Source organism: Populus nigra, chromosome 1 (assembly GCF_951802175.1).
Source record: "Populus nigra chromosome 1, ddPopNigr1.1, whole genome shotgun sequence".
Taxonomy (NCBI): domain Eukaryota; kingdom Viridiplantae; phylum Streptophyta; class Magnoliopsida; order Malpighiales; family Salicaceae; genus Populus; species Populus nigra.
In genome coordinates, this window is record NC_084852.1 from 37547018 (window position 1) to 37566535 (window position 19518).

At 35.9% G+C, this 19518-nt stretch overlaps 1 protein-coding gene across 1 annotated transcript; it reads right to left on the minus strand.

The window, feature by feature from the left end:
• Nucleotides 1-1143: 1143 nt before the first annotated feature.
• LOC133674215 (uncharacterized) lies at nt 1144-19049 on the minus strand. Its single transcript, XM_062095238.1, has 23 exons — nt 18873-19049; nt 16968-17989; nt 15469-15584; nt 14719-14927; nt 13625-13744; nt 12520-12648; nt 12288-12413; nt 11434-11489; nt 11226-11325; nt 10299-10416; nt 9950-10159; nt 9394-9718; nt 9050-9143; nt 8246-8354; nt 7897-8162; nt 7663-7787; nt 7005-7239; nt 4449-4637; nt 4075-4361; nt 3421-3628; nt 3080-3319; nt 2694-2779; nt 1144-1637 (listed from the first exon to the last, which is right to left on the minus strand). Exons 2-23 carry the CDS (start codon nt 17822-17824, stop codon nt 1478-1480), a joined length of 4365 nt encoding a protein of 1454 aa, XP_061951222.1. The 5' UTR covers nt 17825-17989; nt 18873-19049; the 3' UTR covers nt 1144-1477.
• Nucleotides 19050-19518: the final 469 nt, after the last annotated feature.

Genomic DNA, 19518 nt, shown 5'->3' on the forward strand with positions numbered 1-19518 from the left:
GGCCTAGTGAGAATTGTTGGAAACTTAATCTGGAAGTATCAGGCAGTACCAGGGAACTCGCTGATATACTCTCTGCCAATTGATTGTTACATCAAAAGAATACGCCAATCACTGATTTAGTCGCGATGGAGCACAGTAGCAGCAACAATACTAAAATCAAAGAATAGAGTCGCACTCCTTGATAACTTGCATTCTGATCTGTCTGTTCACATGTAATACAAGGCAGATCCGCTGTTTGATTTCACCAATACTCAAGGTGTAAACTAAAATTGTGTTGTTTTGGAGAGCAGTCTCATAAATCTGAGACTTAATACTAGGAATTCTAGTCTGTTATAATGTTTCAAAGTCTTTATAATGTTTTAAAGTGTTTTTTATTTGGAAATGTATAAAAATATATATTTTTTAATACTAATATATTAAAATAATATGAATATATATAAAAAATTAATTTGAAGTGAAAAAATATTATAAAAAAATAAATATTTTTAAAAGTGTTTTCATAACGAAAAAATTAATATGTTTTTGGAAGTTACAGCGTTATCCATTAACTATCTCAATTTTTATGAGCAACGTCAATAAATAAAAAGCTTTGAGCAGATTTATGATTTTCGAAAGATTGTAAGGGCATGCACAATGCAGAAAACCATCTTTTGAAGAACCATGAACCAAGTCTTTCTAATTCTTTGTGCTAGTTTGGAAGCATGCACTTCCGTCTCACTGCTCATTAATTAAAAATCAGGCAAAAGGGTCCTGGATTCAAAACAGAGTCCCTCAGATAGTCCCGCTATATATTCAACAAGCTCAATTCACCAGAGCAAATTCCATTTTCGTGTCATCGAACAACTCGTGAGAAACACTTATCGTCGACTTTTTTGTTTTTGGTTTTTTTTTGTCGTTGGTTTTTCTTAATGATATTATTAAACGTCTTTACTAGGAGATTATAACCAGTTCGAAGCTGTAACCAAGAGGTATGCCTCATCACATAACCAAGACTCTGCAATTGTGTAACATGCAGCATCTTCATCTACCATCGCTGTGGCTTCGAAAGAGATGGAAGGCCATACCACCAAAAACGATTTATCTTACAAAAAATAATCTGAACCTAGTGTAGTAGGCATGGAAAGAGAGAGAAGGGCTAGCATGGAGCACCAAAAATGATTTATCTTACAGTAAACTATCTTTAATCTAGTGTGTGGTTTCTACAACGAACTAAAAAACATACTGAACGAACTGATCCTATCTTGCTCACAACATTTTTTTTCCTCCACTAATTCCTGTGGCATTATAGTTACAAAGAAGGAAAAATGCACACCTATAACCAATGCTTTACACTATTTTGAACAAATTTACACGGCAAAGCAGTCTCACCTGAGGAAACAGCCTGATGCAAAAGGTGAAGCCTCTTCCCCTGACCCTGTCAACAAGACAGAAAAACCAGCATATATAATTCTTTCCAGACGCATCAGTTTCTTTGAATTCATGAACTAGATTCGTGAGCCCAAAAGGCATCTGGATCTGGGCAGAACAAAGAAATGTCTTGGATTTCTAGATTAGCAATGTGCCAATCTACTAAACGAGCTTGTACTGACTTGAACAGCAGAAGGATAGTTGACAACAGCCACCATTTATTGTCCTCCCTGTCAGCAAACATGACCAAAGCTTTTTCAGATTCTTGATAAAACATACCACCAAAAAAATCTCAAACAAACAAAAATAAAGAATGAAGCTAAATTAACCAGAATTCCAACCAGCTTGGCTAATGATCACAATAGTTGCTACTGTGATCATTAGCAGTGCAAGGGCCAGGCCAAAGTTCCTGGAAAATTACTGTGTTGAAGGCAATACAGCATAGGATGAATTAATCTCTTTGGCCTAAGTTAATAGATTAAATCACCTTTCAGACATATCCGCGACTAAGTTAACAGTGATGTCACATGATTCTGACTAATTTTACTATATCTCACATCTGTTGTCTCCATTCAACATCTAAAACATAAGCAAAGAAAACCACCTACAGAGTCTTTTCACAGAGTTTAGTGAACAGGAACTAGAAGAATTTGAATATAATATACATGTGGCTGTCATTGGGTTTTGAGCACAACTGATGCAATTTTCTTTCTGCAAGGGCCAATCAGGGATAAATGTCAACCAATCTTATCTTTGTGTGGCCTTTCTTCGAATCCAACAAATAGAGAAACTAAGTGGCAGATTATTAAAAATTCCAAATGCAACAAGTACATAATTTCTATCATTTAATATGTCTATGAAACATCAAAACATGAAACTAATATCTAGGCAAGCAATGAAGAAAAAGGCTCAACAAATGAAACCCGTTAATTTACAACTTTAATCCAATACAACCATTTAACAAGACAGGAAAACTTTCAGTAATCTACAGTAAAACTTACTAAGAGGGGTACGCATATTACATATATCACATATGAAAGGGTGAAAGACTAATTAACAAATCAGAATCCCTTGGTGCACCAAAAACATGAATTGAACTTAGAAGTACTATTAACTATATAGTTGTCATTGAACTTCATATTGAGAAAATGAATTATTAGAGACTGGCACAAGTGCAATATATTGCGTTGACATGCAGTGTATTACTGCGCATTATTTGACAGTTGTTATTTTTCATCTTACAGTCCAATCAATTGTTTAAGGACAGATTAGATATAAAACCTCACCTTCTAATGTTCCATGTGTTTTCCTCATCAGGTGGTCGGAGAGAAGAAAATCCATAATGAAAAAAACCACAAGTGAAAGCTACAGCCTGCAGAAAGCAACAAAAGGGTTATAGTTTATTAAGTCAACTAAAAGAGAGTAACTCAAGTAAGATTCATGAAGGGTGTTGAGTTTTTGTTTCCCTGAGTCTACAATTTAAGTTGTATGCATTAAGGGATGGGAGGTTTCTGCCATAACTTGTGGCCTTAAAAAACTGTATCAATGAAGGTAAACTAGGCTAAAAAGAGAACTTGTTTGGAAAGCCAAAGCTCTTAAGAAGCTTTGTAATTGCAAATAGTGATTAGCAAGTAGTTTGGGAGAAAAGTACAGCACTTTTAGTATAACTTACAATGTTAGACAGGGAGGTTGCATTCCATAATGCATATACACGAGCATGTGAGGCTCTTCTAGGTTCTCTGCTGAATAAGGCATTCAAGCCTGCAGGGAATGGAGAAAGCAAGGAAAGAGGAAGAACAAGCAGAACAGCAAGGAAAGCACCAAGAGAGATCCAATAGAACTGAAGCAATGTGAGAAGTGTGACAGAAAGATCTGCCAAAAGCATGATAGTAATGAAAAGCTGAAGAGCATCCTGAAACAACAAAAAGTAAAAGAATTCGGTAAGAAAAAAAGCAAGAGAGAGGTGCTAAAAAAAGGGAATTGAGAGGTGCTAAATGTATAGCCATCCAGTACCTGACGGCCAACAGGCCTAGTGTTATGCAATAAGAGAGAGAGCGGAAAGAGAAACTCCCTTTTAAAATCCAGAGATTTCAAAGCAGCTTCATTCAGAAGACCTCCATTAATTCCCCCAGTCATCCTTTTGCGAGATAAAGATTGACTCAAGTATGGCCGCTCTTGCTGCAGCTGCTTAAGACTTCTGCTTGCACACGAGGCACTGTTCCTGTAATTTGAATGATGGCCGACTCTATAAGAGGATAATATTTCAGGCTACTAACATATGATGACTCAAGAAGCAAGAAAAAAAGCTATTTGGTCCATGTATCATTACTACCACATTTTTCCATGCTATTTGAACAATGAAAAGTCATTGCAACAAGATGTTTGGATCACTCCATAAAAGCACTATATTGTGCAAGTTGCTTTGGATACAGGATTTTGTCTTGCAAACGCAATTTCTTCTCCATCTTTAAAGCACATTCCTATTCTCTCTCCAGTTAAAGACATTAAATAAAATGGTTCAAGAGAACTAATGAAATATGACCATTTTACAACTTACCAATCAATATTATTCTATCACCTGTTGTCTGTCTCTGCCACTTCCCAACAGGTATAAATTAGATTAGAACATGACACTAGCACATTATAGATTATAACTCTCAAAATTACCTTGTTGGTTCACCATTGCCTTTATCTACCCAGTCAGACTGGTGAATAGAATGGAGAGAATAATCACCAACCATTACTAAGACACCTAACTGATAGTAACCAGAAGCAGTTGCTTGGAACCATCCCAGCTCCATCTTAACTCCATGGAACTCAAGCTGGGGGTTGCCATGACTGCATATCCAATCAATGACAGGAAGTAGAGCAGAGCGGATAGATCCATGCCTCACGATCCTCAATTGGGCATTTAAACCAGCCACCAAATGATTCCAGACGGTTGCTGGGACATGCTGCAATGATGTATTTCTGCATGTCAGAAGAACATTGGAGAAGGATAACATGATACTTAAAATCTTAATTTATGTCAAAAGTCATACCTGACCAAGAAGATTGGTCAATAATGTGTCACTATGTAGATTATAAGGTGACATATAGCTCCCATCACCTCCAAATATTATGCACATGGGAAATCTCTTTTGTATTATAGACACTATATCTAAACGCTTCTCGTCACCACCAAGGAAAAAGTCAATGTAAGCAACCATTAAGTCTGGCGTCGCTCCAACCTGCATCAGTTGCCACTCATATAAAGACAAAATGAAAAAATAGATACTCTTCAACTTAAAAAGAAAATGCAAATAGAAACTGTTGGAAAAGAAAATTCAGCAAAAAACTAAACTGTACAAGCACTCCTTGAACTATAGGCCATTTTGATTGACATCCCTGTATTAATTTTGTTCTAATTGACACCCCTTCTGGTATATTCCGTCCAATTTAGCCATTAAATATCACATGCAAGTCACCAAAAAGTCATAAAACTATCAAGGGTTAATTTCTTAATGATAACCTTACTATATTGTAAATAATGTTTTTATCACAAGATTAGCAAATGTTAATTTTTTTTGTGTTTTTGACCAATTATCTATGATATTTTGATATTTTACTACGAAAAGTGTGCAATTCACATGCTAGTTAATGGAAAAATAGAAGGAATGTAATGGAAGGGGTGTCAATAAAAACACCCTATAGTTTTGGGGTTGAAATCAAAACAAAAATAACTCAGGGAGTGTCAATCAAAACGACCTATAGTTCAGGGGATGTTGATGTTTGTGTGGATTAGCCACAACAAAAGAACCAATATTTAACATCCTAATTTGTAAAGGTGCAGGATGACTCAAATTTGTAAAGGTGTAGAATGGGCAGAACAGCAAGTGGATAGTAAGAGCATGGCACATCAACAAATTGCTTGGGCTAGGCTAAGCTTTTATAGCACACGAACCAGCATGACACAAACCATGATGGGCTTGTGCCAGTACAGCATGAGACTAGCATGATTGACCCAAATTGGCCATGCTACAGCATAATAACATACTTATCAAAACATAATCCACTTATTTCCATGCAATTAGAGACAAATGTACAGCTTATTTGTTTAAAGTTTTTTATTAGCTCACAATTCATGAGTTATTTAACCATTAGTAACCTAGATGCAAATATAATGTCAATAATATATGATGTAGTTAGGTTACTTGTATTTTTTATATTTATTTCCTTCCATTTAATTAGAAAAAATAACCAATAGCTGATAAAATATCATATATTTTTTTTAAAACGGGCTGACACAACAGAGCAATTGCTCATGGGTTAGGGATAGCAAAAATTAGGAGAGAAGGTAGGAATAAACTCTCACTTATATTATGTTATTCTCAAATGAGAGGAAATCTCTATGGACTTGACTTAAATTACAACTCTTTCAATACATGTATTTATACTAGTACGATAATTTTGGACACTTGATCAGATAACCACATCATTAATAGTTAAAAGGAAAATTTGAATTTAAACTTCAAAATTAATTCCAACACTTCCCTAATTTTGAAAATCCTATGAAACTTGCAAATATGTTAGGGAAGCTTGCAAATTGCAAAATAGTTTCTTCTTCTTTAACCATTTCCCTTGGCATTCATCCCTGAAGCTCTTGGATCTTTGTTTTCATCATTCTTTATCATCATGACTAGCTAAAGGCATCTCATTGTCATCTCTTTAATCTTCTTTTCTTTAGCAACAATATTTACTTGAACATGACTCTTCTAAGCTATTTTTCTTGTCTGGTGGTTGCTGTCGCATTCTTTGACATGGCTCTTTGGCCATATCCCTTTTTTTTTAAGAGCTCTTTTCTTTTCTTCATGTGTGATTCTTATTGTACCACATCATCTCTTGCACATGGACTTATCTGCTTGCACTTAGCATCTCTTGACTTCTGATATCATTCTCTTAATGCAAGGTCCTAATTTTCTTGTTGGACTCTATCATCTTGCACCTAAATTATTTTTTTCTTTTTTGGATGTTGATTGTTCATCCACTCGCTCGAGATTTCTCTCTTCTACACATGCTATAATCCCTTAAACGCTATATTAGACCGAACTAAATATGATACCATGTTAGAAAAAATTAGGGGAGAAGGTATGGACCTAGATTACTATTCTTTCAATACATGTATTTATACAGTTTAAGGATAATTCTAGACACTTAATGACAACCACATCATTAATAAATGCACCTAGAAGAACTAAAAATGACACCTTGAATTTAGACTTCAAAATTAATTCCAACACATTTATCATGCGTGAACATTTCTTTATGAGTGTTAGAACACAACATTTGCTCCTAAATACATTTATTTATTTTGTTGAATACATTGTGAGCTTCAAAAGATAAGAAAAACATTATTGCATGCATGAACATTTCTTGGAGATTTCCAAGTTCCAACCACCATCAAGACAGTAATAAAGTTAAGGGGGTGGGTGCTAGTATCATGTCAGAAACGAGAAGTCACTGTCACTGTTAGCTTGAAGTATTGACAAATAAAACACCTTAAAAAAAGTGAAGTTCTGTAAATGAAACAACTGAAAAGTTAAGAAAACAAGTCAAACCTTCATCCCCTTGTACAGGGCTCGAGATCGACAAGAGCGAAGACACAAGTGGTCATATTCAGACTTGACATATTCCTGAAGTCGATGAATTTTATTTCTCTGCCGCCACTGTTTCCAGGACCATGCGCAAGGATAGGCAAGCACGGAAAGTATGCTGTGGACCGACCCTTCCCACCAATCATATGCGGCAACAGAATTTATATCATCAATAAACCTGTTAAAAGCATCTTCATACCTGCATGCAGATCAAAAAAGGTTTTCCCTTTATAAATAATAATTAATAAATATAGAATAAGATGGAAACAGTGGAGGCTCATACAATCTGTGCTTTCACTTCCAGGGCTAGCAAAGTGTGTCCAGGTATGTATTGGAACAGTTCACAAAGGAGCATGTCTTAGAGCAAGAATAAGTTCAGTAGAATAAAATTATAGAGGACAGAAATGGAAAAACAAGCACAGGATAAGAAAAGCTTCACAGTTTACTATATCTTGTCAGCATCAAGAAGTGGATTGAGTCTACTGGGGTCAAGAATTTTGATTGAAAAAAAAGAAGGTAATCAACGAATATTATTTGAGGAATAAAAAATTAAACCCAAACATTATATTAAAAAAAAATTCAATTATATCCTCTGGTGTCATTGAAAATCCAGTTTACTTACACAATCTCAATAATTGCATTGGGGAGAAAGTATGGAAGATGCCAGGGTTCCCTAAAAGTATTGGGGCCCGTAAAGTACATTCTATAGACATGGCTCTGACTTTCTTCAGCTCTAGTTCCTCGCACCTAGGTTTAAAAATACAATCAAATGTGAAATTGTCAAAGTGCTGTATTGTATCTTGACCCATTTATAGCTGCAGCATATATATTCGAAGGCAGTTTGCTATCAAAGTACCTCTGATAGGGAAAGTAGATGTGGAAAGTGGTGATGACTCTGGTGCTCAACTGAACTTGCATCATAACATTTACCTGATCCTACTAATTTGATTCTCGCTGTACTCAACAATAGAGCTAGAAGCACCAAAAGGACAGACAGGATGAGGGCAAAAGGCCAAGGGCCTCCAAATGTATACACCAGCTCCTCAAGAGGAGTGTAGCAATTTGGCATCCTGTACTTGTCAGATATGCATTTATAGGGACAAGATGGCTGACTAACCCCCCCTGCAGTGGACCAGTGACTTAAATATCAGATCACATCAGTTAAAAAGGGTAGAGATAGAGAGAGTAATGTCAATCAGAAATACCTCGTACATGTATGAAATTTGCACGATTAGGAAGAAGATCAAGAGAGCAAGGAATGCAAAGACTTTCATCAGAGCCATCAACATCTTTGAAAGTACCAAGAGGGCATTCCTGTAGATAAGGTGTGTCATTTAATTATAGGAGACGAGTCAAGCAAACACTATGTGTGTGTGGGTGGGTGGGTGGGTGGGTGTGGGTGTGGGTTTATCATTTAAGAAATACAAATACTATCTTGCAAAAATGCAAATTACAATTGGATAGAGTGAAATGTAATCCTGTGACCAAGAATTCCCATCTATGTTTTCCTAAGTTGCTGATTAGACTAGGAAGTTTTTGGGAATTTAAAAATGAACTTCAAAGTACATCCGTTGCAATCTGTGCTCAATACATAAAATTCTCAAAAAAAATCTCATATATCCACAATCTACCTAGCCCATTTTTTCCACTATGTTAATATTTTTGCATATTTAATTATTTATATGTCAACCATTTTAGGTTAAGAAATTAATTAGCATAATAATCAAACGATCAAAGCATGGATTACAACCAAGTTTATGGACATTATTTGGCTCTTCCTTGTCCTGGGATTAGGAATTCCAAATAGCATGAAGAAAAACAGCTTAAAAGATTAAAAGCTAAAGAAAACCTAGTGCTGCTAGAAAACTAAATTATCAAAATCTGCTGAAAATATGCAGGAAATGAATAAATTGCTGACCTACCCTTGCCTATAAACTGCCCAGACTACATTAACTTCAAGAATGAAGCAACCAACAACCACATGAGGGCAGTGTAAGAACAAAAGGTACCTTGCAAAATGTACCATAGAGGCCCTTTGGGCACTTTTTCCCAGTGACGGTGCCTTCCTCCCCAAAAAGACCACCATTTTTTCCAGCTCCTCCACTGTGATATCAGGAAGTAAACTTCTTATATTTCATATGCATCTCCAAATGATGTATTCCATTATTACAAAATAGCTTAGTTATGATATAACTAGTCTAATACATGTGGCATGAGAAGAGAGAAAAGGCGAAAGTGAAGCATTTTAGAATGTCCAGCCTTGATGAAAAGTCCACATAGCGCGCGTGTGTGTGTGCGTGCACGCGTGAGCTCTCATATCACATAACATGCCTCCTCTCTTGGTGAAGCATACCTGTTGTTAATTGAACCACTTATACTTGCAACTGGAACATATTCATCCCCAGTGTCTATCTTATACCAATGAAAATGAACTCTTCCACCCCCACCTCCCCCGCCACCAAGAGGGCTGCCATTGCCCCCGCGAACAGATAGAGATGATTTTTCTGCAAGCATAAGCTCCTGCAGGAAAAGAAGAACCGTCCCTCCAGAAGCTCCACCAAGTCCACCAATCAAAGAAGCATTACTATTTACTGACGCTTTATCAAAGCTTTGACCATCTACCATCAAAGATCCATAAAGATTGAGCCTTAACAGTGGCCACTGGATGGAGCCCATCACTGGCAAACATGAAGCACAAGTTAGTAAGCATGATCTGGGATTGATGTCAAACAGTATGCTGTTAAGTGGAGAAACTCAAAGCACACGGAAAAAAATCACAAATATTTGCAGATATGTAAAATACTGTTCAGAAATATTCAAGCATCACAGGTGAATATGTAAACATAAATAGTAACATAACGTGAAAATGAAAATTTTGTTGTTAAACTTGTGATTTATGAAAATATTACCAATCATTCCCCCTCCAATAACATTTCCATAGGACTGATTGGGACCTTGGGTTCCGCTTCCCAATTCACAAGGAAGATCAGCATTACCGTATTTATTACCGCCATTACTCACGATCCCGTTAAAACAACCTGAGCCCCCTCTTCCCCCATGCCCAGCACCACTACCAGCTCCTTTGGAATAGTTCCCTTTTCCAATACCACCATTGCAACCTGAAGACGAGCTCTGCGGATTAGAATTAAAAACATACAACTGGATGCTGGGGATACTCTCTAAAAAGAGCAGTTCAATTAGAACAACGATCGCCCATCAGCCAAAAAAGAAATACAATAATACTATTAGACTCTCTACCTAACTCCGATGCAGTAATCAAGCCATCAGTATCAATAATGATAGTTCTTGCCCTGTGGATGTGGATAATACTCCCCTTTATAATGCCATTTACAAGGAGGCCCTCAACACGACAAATCTGCCAAATATTTAAAATTTAAAGATTCCACAAGTAAACACCAATAGAAACAGGAGCTGATACATCAAAAGAAGAGTTGAAGCCATTAAATAATTCCATATTAAAAGACTGCACAGAAAAAGGACCGACAAACACTTTGACATCAAAACAGAAATGACAAACTTGGAGCACAAACTGCTTGAAGAAGTCTAAACTGGTAAAAAAACCAAAGTGTGCGGATTATAATGGCATTAGCTGTTCAGACATCAAAGAAAATTGAGTCCCTAAAACTACAAAAATTCCAAGAATGACATGCTGAAGATACTGTGGAACACGTGCCATGAACACATGCTTCAATTCATGCCGAATCAAGGAATATAAAGATGGTTAATGAAAGAATGGCAGTGCTTTAGCTAATATTGTGGCAGTACAAATCATTTCTACCCTGAAAGCATAAAAAACAGATGGTAGCCAAAGCTGCTCAATTTATCTATGATAGTAGCACAAATATGATGTTTCATGAGATTTCTAGCTGGTCTTCGTGTTGAAACATTAAAATATACCTGGATGACTCCACAAAACTGCAAGTTGCAAACTTAAGATGATCTTGCAGGAAAATGATGAGATAATATTTTATGTTCTATGAATGGTGCTTTGGAGTAATATTTCAATATTCTCAACTTCTCTATTCTGTTCCTTTAATTCCTTGGTGCTATACATGCTTGAACATGAACAAGATTAGCCCCACACGAAGAGTCATTTTCTATCTGCCTGGGAACACAGACAATAACTAGTATATGAAATATTAATACTTTAAATTCAACTCTTACTTGAAGTGAAAACGACAGCGTGTAATTAACATGGCAATCATCTGGGGGAGTTATCAAATCTATTGGGCATGTATGACTCTCACAAAGCGATTTTGTAACCCTGCAACAACAACAACATAAAAAAAGGTAACGATAAGGGAAATATTATGAAGCTTTAATTGTATTAATACAGCATATCCCAATACTTAAAATAGAAGTTCATACTCACACACTTCTGCTAGCATCATCATCCAACGGAGCTTGAAGTAAAGAACCAGGTCCAACCTGTATTTGGCATGGAGTCACTAGCAGTTATTGCCAAATGTACTCCAAGACCTTATGCCATAATGGGCATTAGCAATAACAGAATAATCACACAAATCTTAAAGAAATTACCACTCATATCTGGAAAAACAAATGATGTGATTATGAGATTAAAACTGTTTTCAGACATCATCAAGAAATGTCACCCAGTACCCATAATTTCTAGTGAATAAGATCCAAGGATAAAAGGAATTCACACATGATTATAGTCTAATTCAAAAAAGGATAGAGTGCAGAAGCAAATAGAATAGATGACACTTTCATGCCATTTTTTAATTCAACACTGTAATGGAATTTCAGCTTCTAACAAAATTACAGAAAAAGATGAAGAAGAAAGAGTTGGTTGGAGAGGATAGTGTTTTTATGCCCTCCATTGTATCATCACAGTTTTCATTATGACTTGTTTGCATAATAACCCAGATCCAAACCACACACATCTTTTTATCAACCTTGAATGTTTGTCCTACCATACTTCTTGGAGTGAAATATCAGCTGCCTGAATGATTCCTTGCAACCATCCCTTAGAACATTATACAGTTTCCAAATCCATGTTTTAGAGTTTACAAATCTGTGTTATAGAGTATACAAATCTGTGTGTCGCATGACTGCCGTATTAGGCTCATTACATGCTAAGAACAAGCCATTAATCTTTTGAAGCACTTGGAGTTTCAACAAGGTACAAGGTTACAATAGATTTTAAATAAAACACAACACTATAAATAACGAAGGATGAAACATATCCGTACGCTAATGGCTTACAGTTATGTTATAGAAAAGAGACAGGGAAAGTCGCTGGCCTCGAATTGTATCACCATGACCTGTCAACTTTAGTAGTCCCTGACCATATAACCCCAAATTTGCATTTGAGCCAAGGACAGAGCCTGCCTGCAAACACAAGCAAATAGCAGCCTCAGATTTTTGGTTGAAGACAAACATGATGTATGTTTAAAGCAAGTGTTAAGCTTTTAGAATGAGGTTAAAACCATCGTACCCTTAGAACAATCAGATTCCTGACTTCAAGGACAGAAGCCGTAACAACAGTATTTCCACCTCCATCTATTTCAATTTTGGAGTTCCACATGAGTAGCATTTTGATAGCAACTCTAAAGGCACCAAAAACCTTCATTTTTGAGAGTGGAAAGTTTTAGCTCCTCAAATAGAGAATACAGGATGGATCTATGCAATGTTTGAAGCAATGAAACTCAAAAAAATCTGAAAAGAAAAAAGACTTCAAAATATGCTAAATATGGCTGCAAAAACTGGCATATAAAGGAATTTGAAAACCTTTTAAATTCGATTTCTTTTCTTTTTTTCTCCTTTTTCCATCAAGGAGATACCTTTTTCTATTACTTGCATTCACTCTTATTTATTCTTAATGAAAATATCTAGTAAATATGACTGCAATAAACCAGTAGAAATAAGCTGGCTGGACTTAAACCTTTTTTCAATTAATTAGAGAAATTACTATGTACAATGTGATGATATTTTGTTTTGATGAGATAAGTTCATTGAAAAAGGTCGGGAATACGATAGCACAAGACATCCTCCAAAGTAACACAAAAAAGCTCCCCGGTCCCATATTCAAACATCAATGGTATGAATAGGATATAAGCTGAACTGGCACTCATTAAAGCCATTGCAGAATTAAATCTCATTCTTTCTTCACTTTATTGATAATCTATCCAGTGCAAATTGCAACATGGCTTCGGTACTTGTTTTTCTCAGTGACTGGGAGGGGGTGATGCTCCTTCCTCTAAACCTTCCCTCATTCCAGTCCTCACAATACATGCATCTTTCAAGAAATTGGAAGAGGGACGTGTTTGGAAGAAAGAAAAACAACAAAACCAGAAACCAGTTCCTTCTACACCTCATTTCTCTTTCTAGTAAAAATCTAAATATTAATCTTAGTATTTTACAGATATGTTATCTACATATGCATTATGCATTATGCATGTGTATATCTGTTTGTGTAACTTAAGTTGGATTTTTCCCCATTAAAGGTTTCGTATAACATTATGAATGATTTCAAGATAGACACGTGCATATTGATTCAGGCTATACAGAAATGAAACATGAATATTGTTTAACAAAGATACCTTTATGATAGAATCGCTCATCAAAAGTTCTTCTGCTACAAGCTCAAATTCTGATACTGGAAATTCAGACAATCCAAAGACAATGCTGCCTCCACGATATAAACTAATCTGACCTCTAACCTATGCATTCAAGGAGTTGGAAACAATGTTAAAAGTATTAAGGCTTCAGAATGTGTGAAATTCATCATGCAGCGAAGAACAGTAGCTTTTTATGAAAAACAGTGGTGACAAAGAAGACCGAGTTTCTTCACAGATTCCACTGGAAGACAAAGAATAACCACAAGTAGTACTAGAAACAACAGCTTCCATGACTATGGCAGAATAATGGTCCAAGAATCTTACAACCACTACCAACAGGAAAATATACATTCAAGTTTGTCAGTTGAAGTTCAAGAAGAAAGTGTCTACTAGAGAGAAGTTCATCAAATTTCCTAGGTGAAGATGTCTCGTGAACCTAGATCACTCTCTAAACAAAATTATATTACAGATTTATATAAATCACCTTCTTCATTAACTCAAGCTTCAAATATCACAAATGACACAGGCTCAAACAACCAAGGTTTCTAAGGAAAACCTACTGTGCTAGTTCAGTTAACAACCTTCACAGTCTACAACAGAAATAACATATGTTAAGTAGGTGTCATGTAAAACCAATTTATGATCTTGAATAATCATATAAAATTAATTTCAGAAGTAATAATGTCAAGGTCGATTATAACATTTGATGGCATGTAATGTCAAGGTGGAAATGCGCCATCACAAATGCATCATTTCTCGGCACATGTGACAAGTCAGAAATTGGGTTGCAGACAACTAATAAAGCATTTCCATTTCCATATTATCTGTTTAAGAAGAAACATGTCATGAATTACTAGGAGGAACAACCTACAAAGCACCAGCGTATCTAAGAGTAAAAGCACACAGGCTCACTTGAGAGAAATCACATGCGTTCTTGAGGAAATGTAAGCTTTGGGAGACAATGTATATGAATTATAGGTGCTAAAACTTGTTCTTGGCATATGCAGAGAGCACAAACAAGCGACCAATTCAACAAAATAGTAACATAAATGTATGAAGAGAAAACATTAGACAACCTGAACCCTGCTCCAAACCAGTGGAACCAAAACTTTTGCATAATTCTCCACAAAAACATTTGACCACAGGATCATAGTAGGAAAATCAAGCAAAGGGGTTTCTGTTTCTGTCATCACATAGTCATTGCTCACTCTTAAACTGAGTAAATCTGCATTAAAGAAGGTACCAGCTGCTCCAGCATTCCCAGGACAGCCAATACTCAAACCACCTGCCACAAGAAAACATAAGAATTATCTCAATAGAAATCATGGAAATTTTCATCTTCTTGCAAGAAGTCCATACATGATGGTAAGTAAGAAAACATGTTAGCTGGTGCTCATGATGAAGATGGAGAAAAACATGTTTATGACTTCCAAAAGATTAAACAAATGGAAAAAAATAAAAAGTTAATGACTGCATAAGAAACTAGAAATACTAGTTAGGAAATGAGATATGGAATATGGTGAATTCAGCCCATAGCCAACAGAAAACATGTTCTTGTAATACGCCAACTTTATTGATTTCACATGTACCCTATTGCACATGTATAGATCAGCTTTGCACCTCTTTATGAGATTAAAAAAAAAAATTCCATCAAAGATTTTGGGTTCAAGACTGGTAAGTGAATGGATTGATCTCATCAAAAGGAACTTCCAGTGTGCACTATTAAGATTTATTTAGCAAGTGGAGCCTCTTGCACATGAATGAAATATTACAAGTTAACTAAAGTTGCTTCTACTACTACATACAGATGTTTGATCAGAACAAACCATGCACGGTAACTTTCACATCTTCCTGTATGCTATAACAATCCAAAGAAACTCTTCCACCGCCACCTCCACCCCATCCTCTTCCACCTGCTGCACTAACAGTTCCATATCCCTTCCTGTGCAATCAAAACACGATGCAAGAAGTTGCATAAACAAATGAACCAAAAAAAACAGCAGCACAAAAATTTGAAAATCTCTTTCCTAATCCTGATATGATAAGCAATGTATCAAATATAAATCTCAACAGTATACTACTTTGAAAATCTCTTTCCTAATTCTGATATGTTAAGCAATGTATCAAATATAAATCTCAACAGTATACAACCCCCCCAAATGGCCATAAAAAAAGGGAAATTCCAGTATTAAAATCTCACCATTCAGCTTCCTAAACCTTTTAAGGAATAGAAAATGTCAAATAATTTGAAAACAGTACGAGAAGCATAAAAAAATTCCATCTTTCCATTTCTTCAACCAAAGAGCATAAATATAATAACCACAGCTAAGACAATAACATTGATTTAATTGTACAATAGAATAAATGATGCAGAATTTGAGCTGCTTATAGAATCTTTTCATTGTATTCACTGCCGTCACCTAAGGGGACAAGAAATGGCTATCAATTGATATAAACATAGTAAAGCCAACACAAAATGAGAAAAGTCAAAATATGATTGAAGATGCACTCTGATAAAATGTCACTGAACTAGACATCCAAATCAAAACTGCTGCAAGCTATGCAACATTGAAGGCAACATACTCCACAAAAGAATTTTTTGCTAGCTTAAGTGAGTTTTAAAAGTAGGATGAACCTCTTACACAGCATAGAGCAAGTGAAGATCCAGTAAAAAACGATGCATGGGAAATGTCAGATCTAGGATCTTTCCGATCACACTCCACCACTCTTTGTTTCAAAGCTTATAGCCAACAAAGTGTATGACTGGGGAGCAAAACCATGGATGCTCCTAAAGATTTGTGCAAAGTAACAGACAATAAAAGAGAGCTGATAAAGAAGGCAGGCCAAGCATTCAATTCCCATCAACCTTTTAAGAGTAGATAAATTATCGTAAGCTTTTCAATTTCTCTATGCTGTACAAGAATGGGGTTCCCATGTTCTGATCATAATAGACTATAAAAAGGGATACTCACACACTCAGAACGCTTCAAAGGCAGCGAGACTCATAGAATACATTAGACATGAATTGCTCAGTTACTGAATAAGTATGGAGCCTGGGATTTGCCATGTCTAAAGCAGTGTAGTTACTGGTAGACCTTGCTTGTCAACTTGTAGAGAATATAAAGAAACCTATTCAAAACTTGATCTTACTTCAACAAAGATATTTAAGGAGTTCATGCAAGAGCACCTATTGACAATGAAAAGCTAGTGACCCACACTAATGATGCCTATTTGTCCAACTAGCAGGTAACATGTCCACATACCACAGCACAAAAAAAGAAGAAGAAGAAGCATGGATTAGTCTATTCAGACAGTGAATACTCACAGCTTCACAGCATGCACAAATATGCTTCCACCAGACCCACCTCCCCCATTCAGCCCCCCATCCCCACCTTCTGCAGTGACAGATCCATTCAAGTATAATATTTCCTTCACTTGAAGCTTGACACGTCCCCCACCATTCCCTCCACATTTATTCTGAGACGATGTGCCACCGCCCTTACTACCATAGCTCCATGGCTCAGCCAAGGTTGACCAAGCATAAACATCACCACCCCAATTACTTGTTTTATTCCTTTTCAAACAGGAAGCACCTCGCCCACCATGACCCCCACCACCTCCATCATCCCCAACTGGTGTACCACTAGTTTGAGGCGGCGGTGATCCACCCAAGGCTGTTGTATTTATAGAAGAGTGACTATCCATGGTCAAGTTGGCAGCAGAAAAAACAACTGAACCAGCAATGATGGCTGCATGTTGACCAATGTTAACATTTCCAGTCATATTAACCGTCACCATGCATCCTTCTGTTGGGCATACAATTGAAACATGTGGAATTATTTCTAAGTTTCCTGTTCCATAAATATAAAGATCAGAATTCAAATACAAATTTGAGTTCACCACGCAAGTGGTATTAAGCGATCCCACTCCTTCTAGTTCCTCGCAGGATACAGAACTGTTTAATGGGAGAGAAAATTTTAATGTTTTAACATAGCTAGAGGTGCCACTTCTAGAGTGATTGCTTGAAACTGATCCAGAACTATGTAACCCATTTCCTGACCAAATTCCCCCACCCTCATACTGCCCTGGCGCAAAAGAAATGGTGGACGCACAAAAAAACCCTAAAAGAATGCAACAAAAAAGTTGCCATTGCATTAGGAAAGGACACATTACCACCCACATGAACCAAGTACGTCTTGCCTGCACTTAAAACTTAGGTTCCTAAATATCAGTTGGTTCAGTGTGGTCATACACATGCATAGTGCAGTCATTAATTCCCAACTCTTTGGAGATATAAGCGTTTCATAAAAATGCCACACCTTCAACCTGTTTGCAATGGATATTAACCTGTCAAGTAGACCAAGAGTTTATAAGAAGATTTGAAAACAACAAAATGGAATCAGCGGTCTATCTAACTAACCTAGAGGATTTAACTTCCAAATAACACGCTAAGGTGTGAGATTTGAGTTTTTCAATAGAACAATTCACAAATCCATGAAAAGAAACCGATGTAAAACAATATTTGACCACAAAAACAAGCGCAATAACTGTGATATGAAACAATATTTCTCCTCATTTTATGTAAGAATTTTTCCAGTGTAAAAAACCAAGCATCCTTTTGACATGTTGAAAATGATAAATATCGGATCTTCCATCATTAGCACTTCAGCATCAACAACACCATTTTCATTTTTTTTCCACATTAATTTTCAACTGTCTAGACTGCCACAACTTGCTGCATGCTTAATCGTTTAGTTCTTGTTGGAAGAAATATTCTCATCCTTAATGTTCTCTATTTCGCACAGCAAGTCAATTTCACCCTTTAACAGCAATTCGACAAGCATAATGTGCTTTTGATGTTTTTTATACACAATTAATTCTGATGGCATTTCATAAATTCAAATACAGAATTTCCACTCAAAAGAGCACTAAAAACAAGCTGATCATCTGAAATTTATTCATTCAAGCAAATCAGATCGCAATTTCAAAATCCTATGCACACATAAACAGGTTTTAATAGCAAACATTCATGCTTATGAAGTTAATACTCGCATTTCTCACTGAGCTCGAAACAGAGCAAGTAAGATTTTACTTCTAAACACTAAAACGACAGCAGCGATCTGTCATTTCAATTCTCACTTCAAAAACTAAAAATCAAACATCAACGGACCAAAATTGTGCAAAAATTTCACTTAAAATCTCAATTCAGTGAGTGTGAGCGAGGAGGTACCGTGTTTGGCGAGAGAGAAAGAAGCGGATAATTGTAGTGAATCTAAAGGAGCGATGCTTCGCTATTTTCGTAAATGGTTAGCTTTTTTCTTGCTTTAAACTGTTGTCTGTTTCTTTTGCTTTTGATTACGACTCCAATTACAGTTTGTTTTTATTTAAATTGATTTGATGTTTTTCATCTTTTTTTCAACAAGCAGAGAGAGGAGGGGGCCTACGAGTCCAAGCTTCGTTCATGCGTAGCTGGCCTGAACTCTCTCATGTTTATCGGCAGTTTGTAAATGTGTTTTAAACAGTGTTTTTTTAAAATATATATATATATATATTTTAAAATTATTTTGATGTATTAATATTAAAATTTTAAATAATTATATTATTTTAATATATTTTTTTAAAAAATCTAGTTGTTATCATATCCCTGCTTTTACATATATATATTTTTTAATATAAAGTAAGTGTTCTATCTCGGATGTACGTTTATTCTACATTGAATTAGCGAAGTTACCCTTATAAACAGCAAGAAGTATCAGGTTGAAAAGTCAAAATACTTTTCCACATATTTTTCTGGTCATAATAAGATGAAGGCGTCCTTATCCAATATATTTTAAAAGTATATTTATATATATAAAAATATTAAGTTAATATTTATT

Excerpts from the sequence above, each read along its gene's own strand:
- LOC133674215 (XM_062095238.1), bottom strand. The coding sequence starts at position 17,824 with ATGTGGGTGGTAATGTGTCCTTTCCTAATGCAATGGCAACTTTTTTGT. Across the intron at positions 14,928-15,468 it reads TGTGAAAGTTACCGTGCATG|GTGGTTTGAGTATTGGCTGT; the intron begins GTTTGTTCTGAT and ends TTCTTGTGGCAG. Across the intron at positions 8,163-8,245 it reads AAATTTCATACATGTACGAG|GGGGGGTTAGTCAGCCATCT; the intron begins GTATTTCTGATT and ends GGTCCACTGCAG.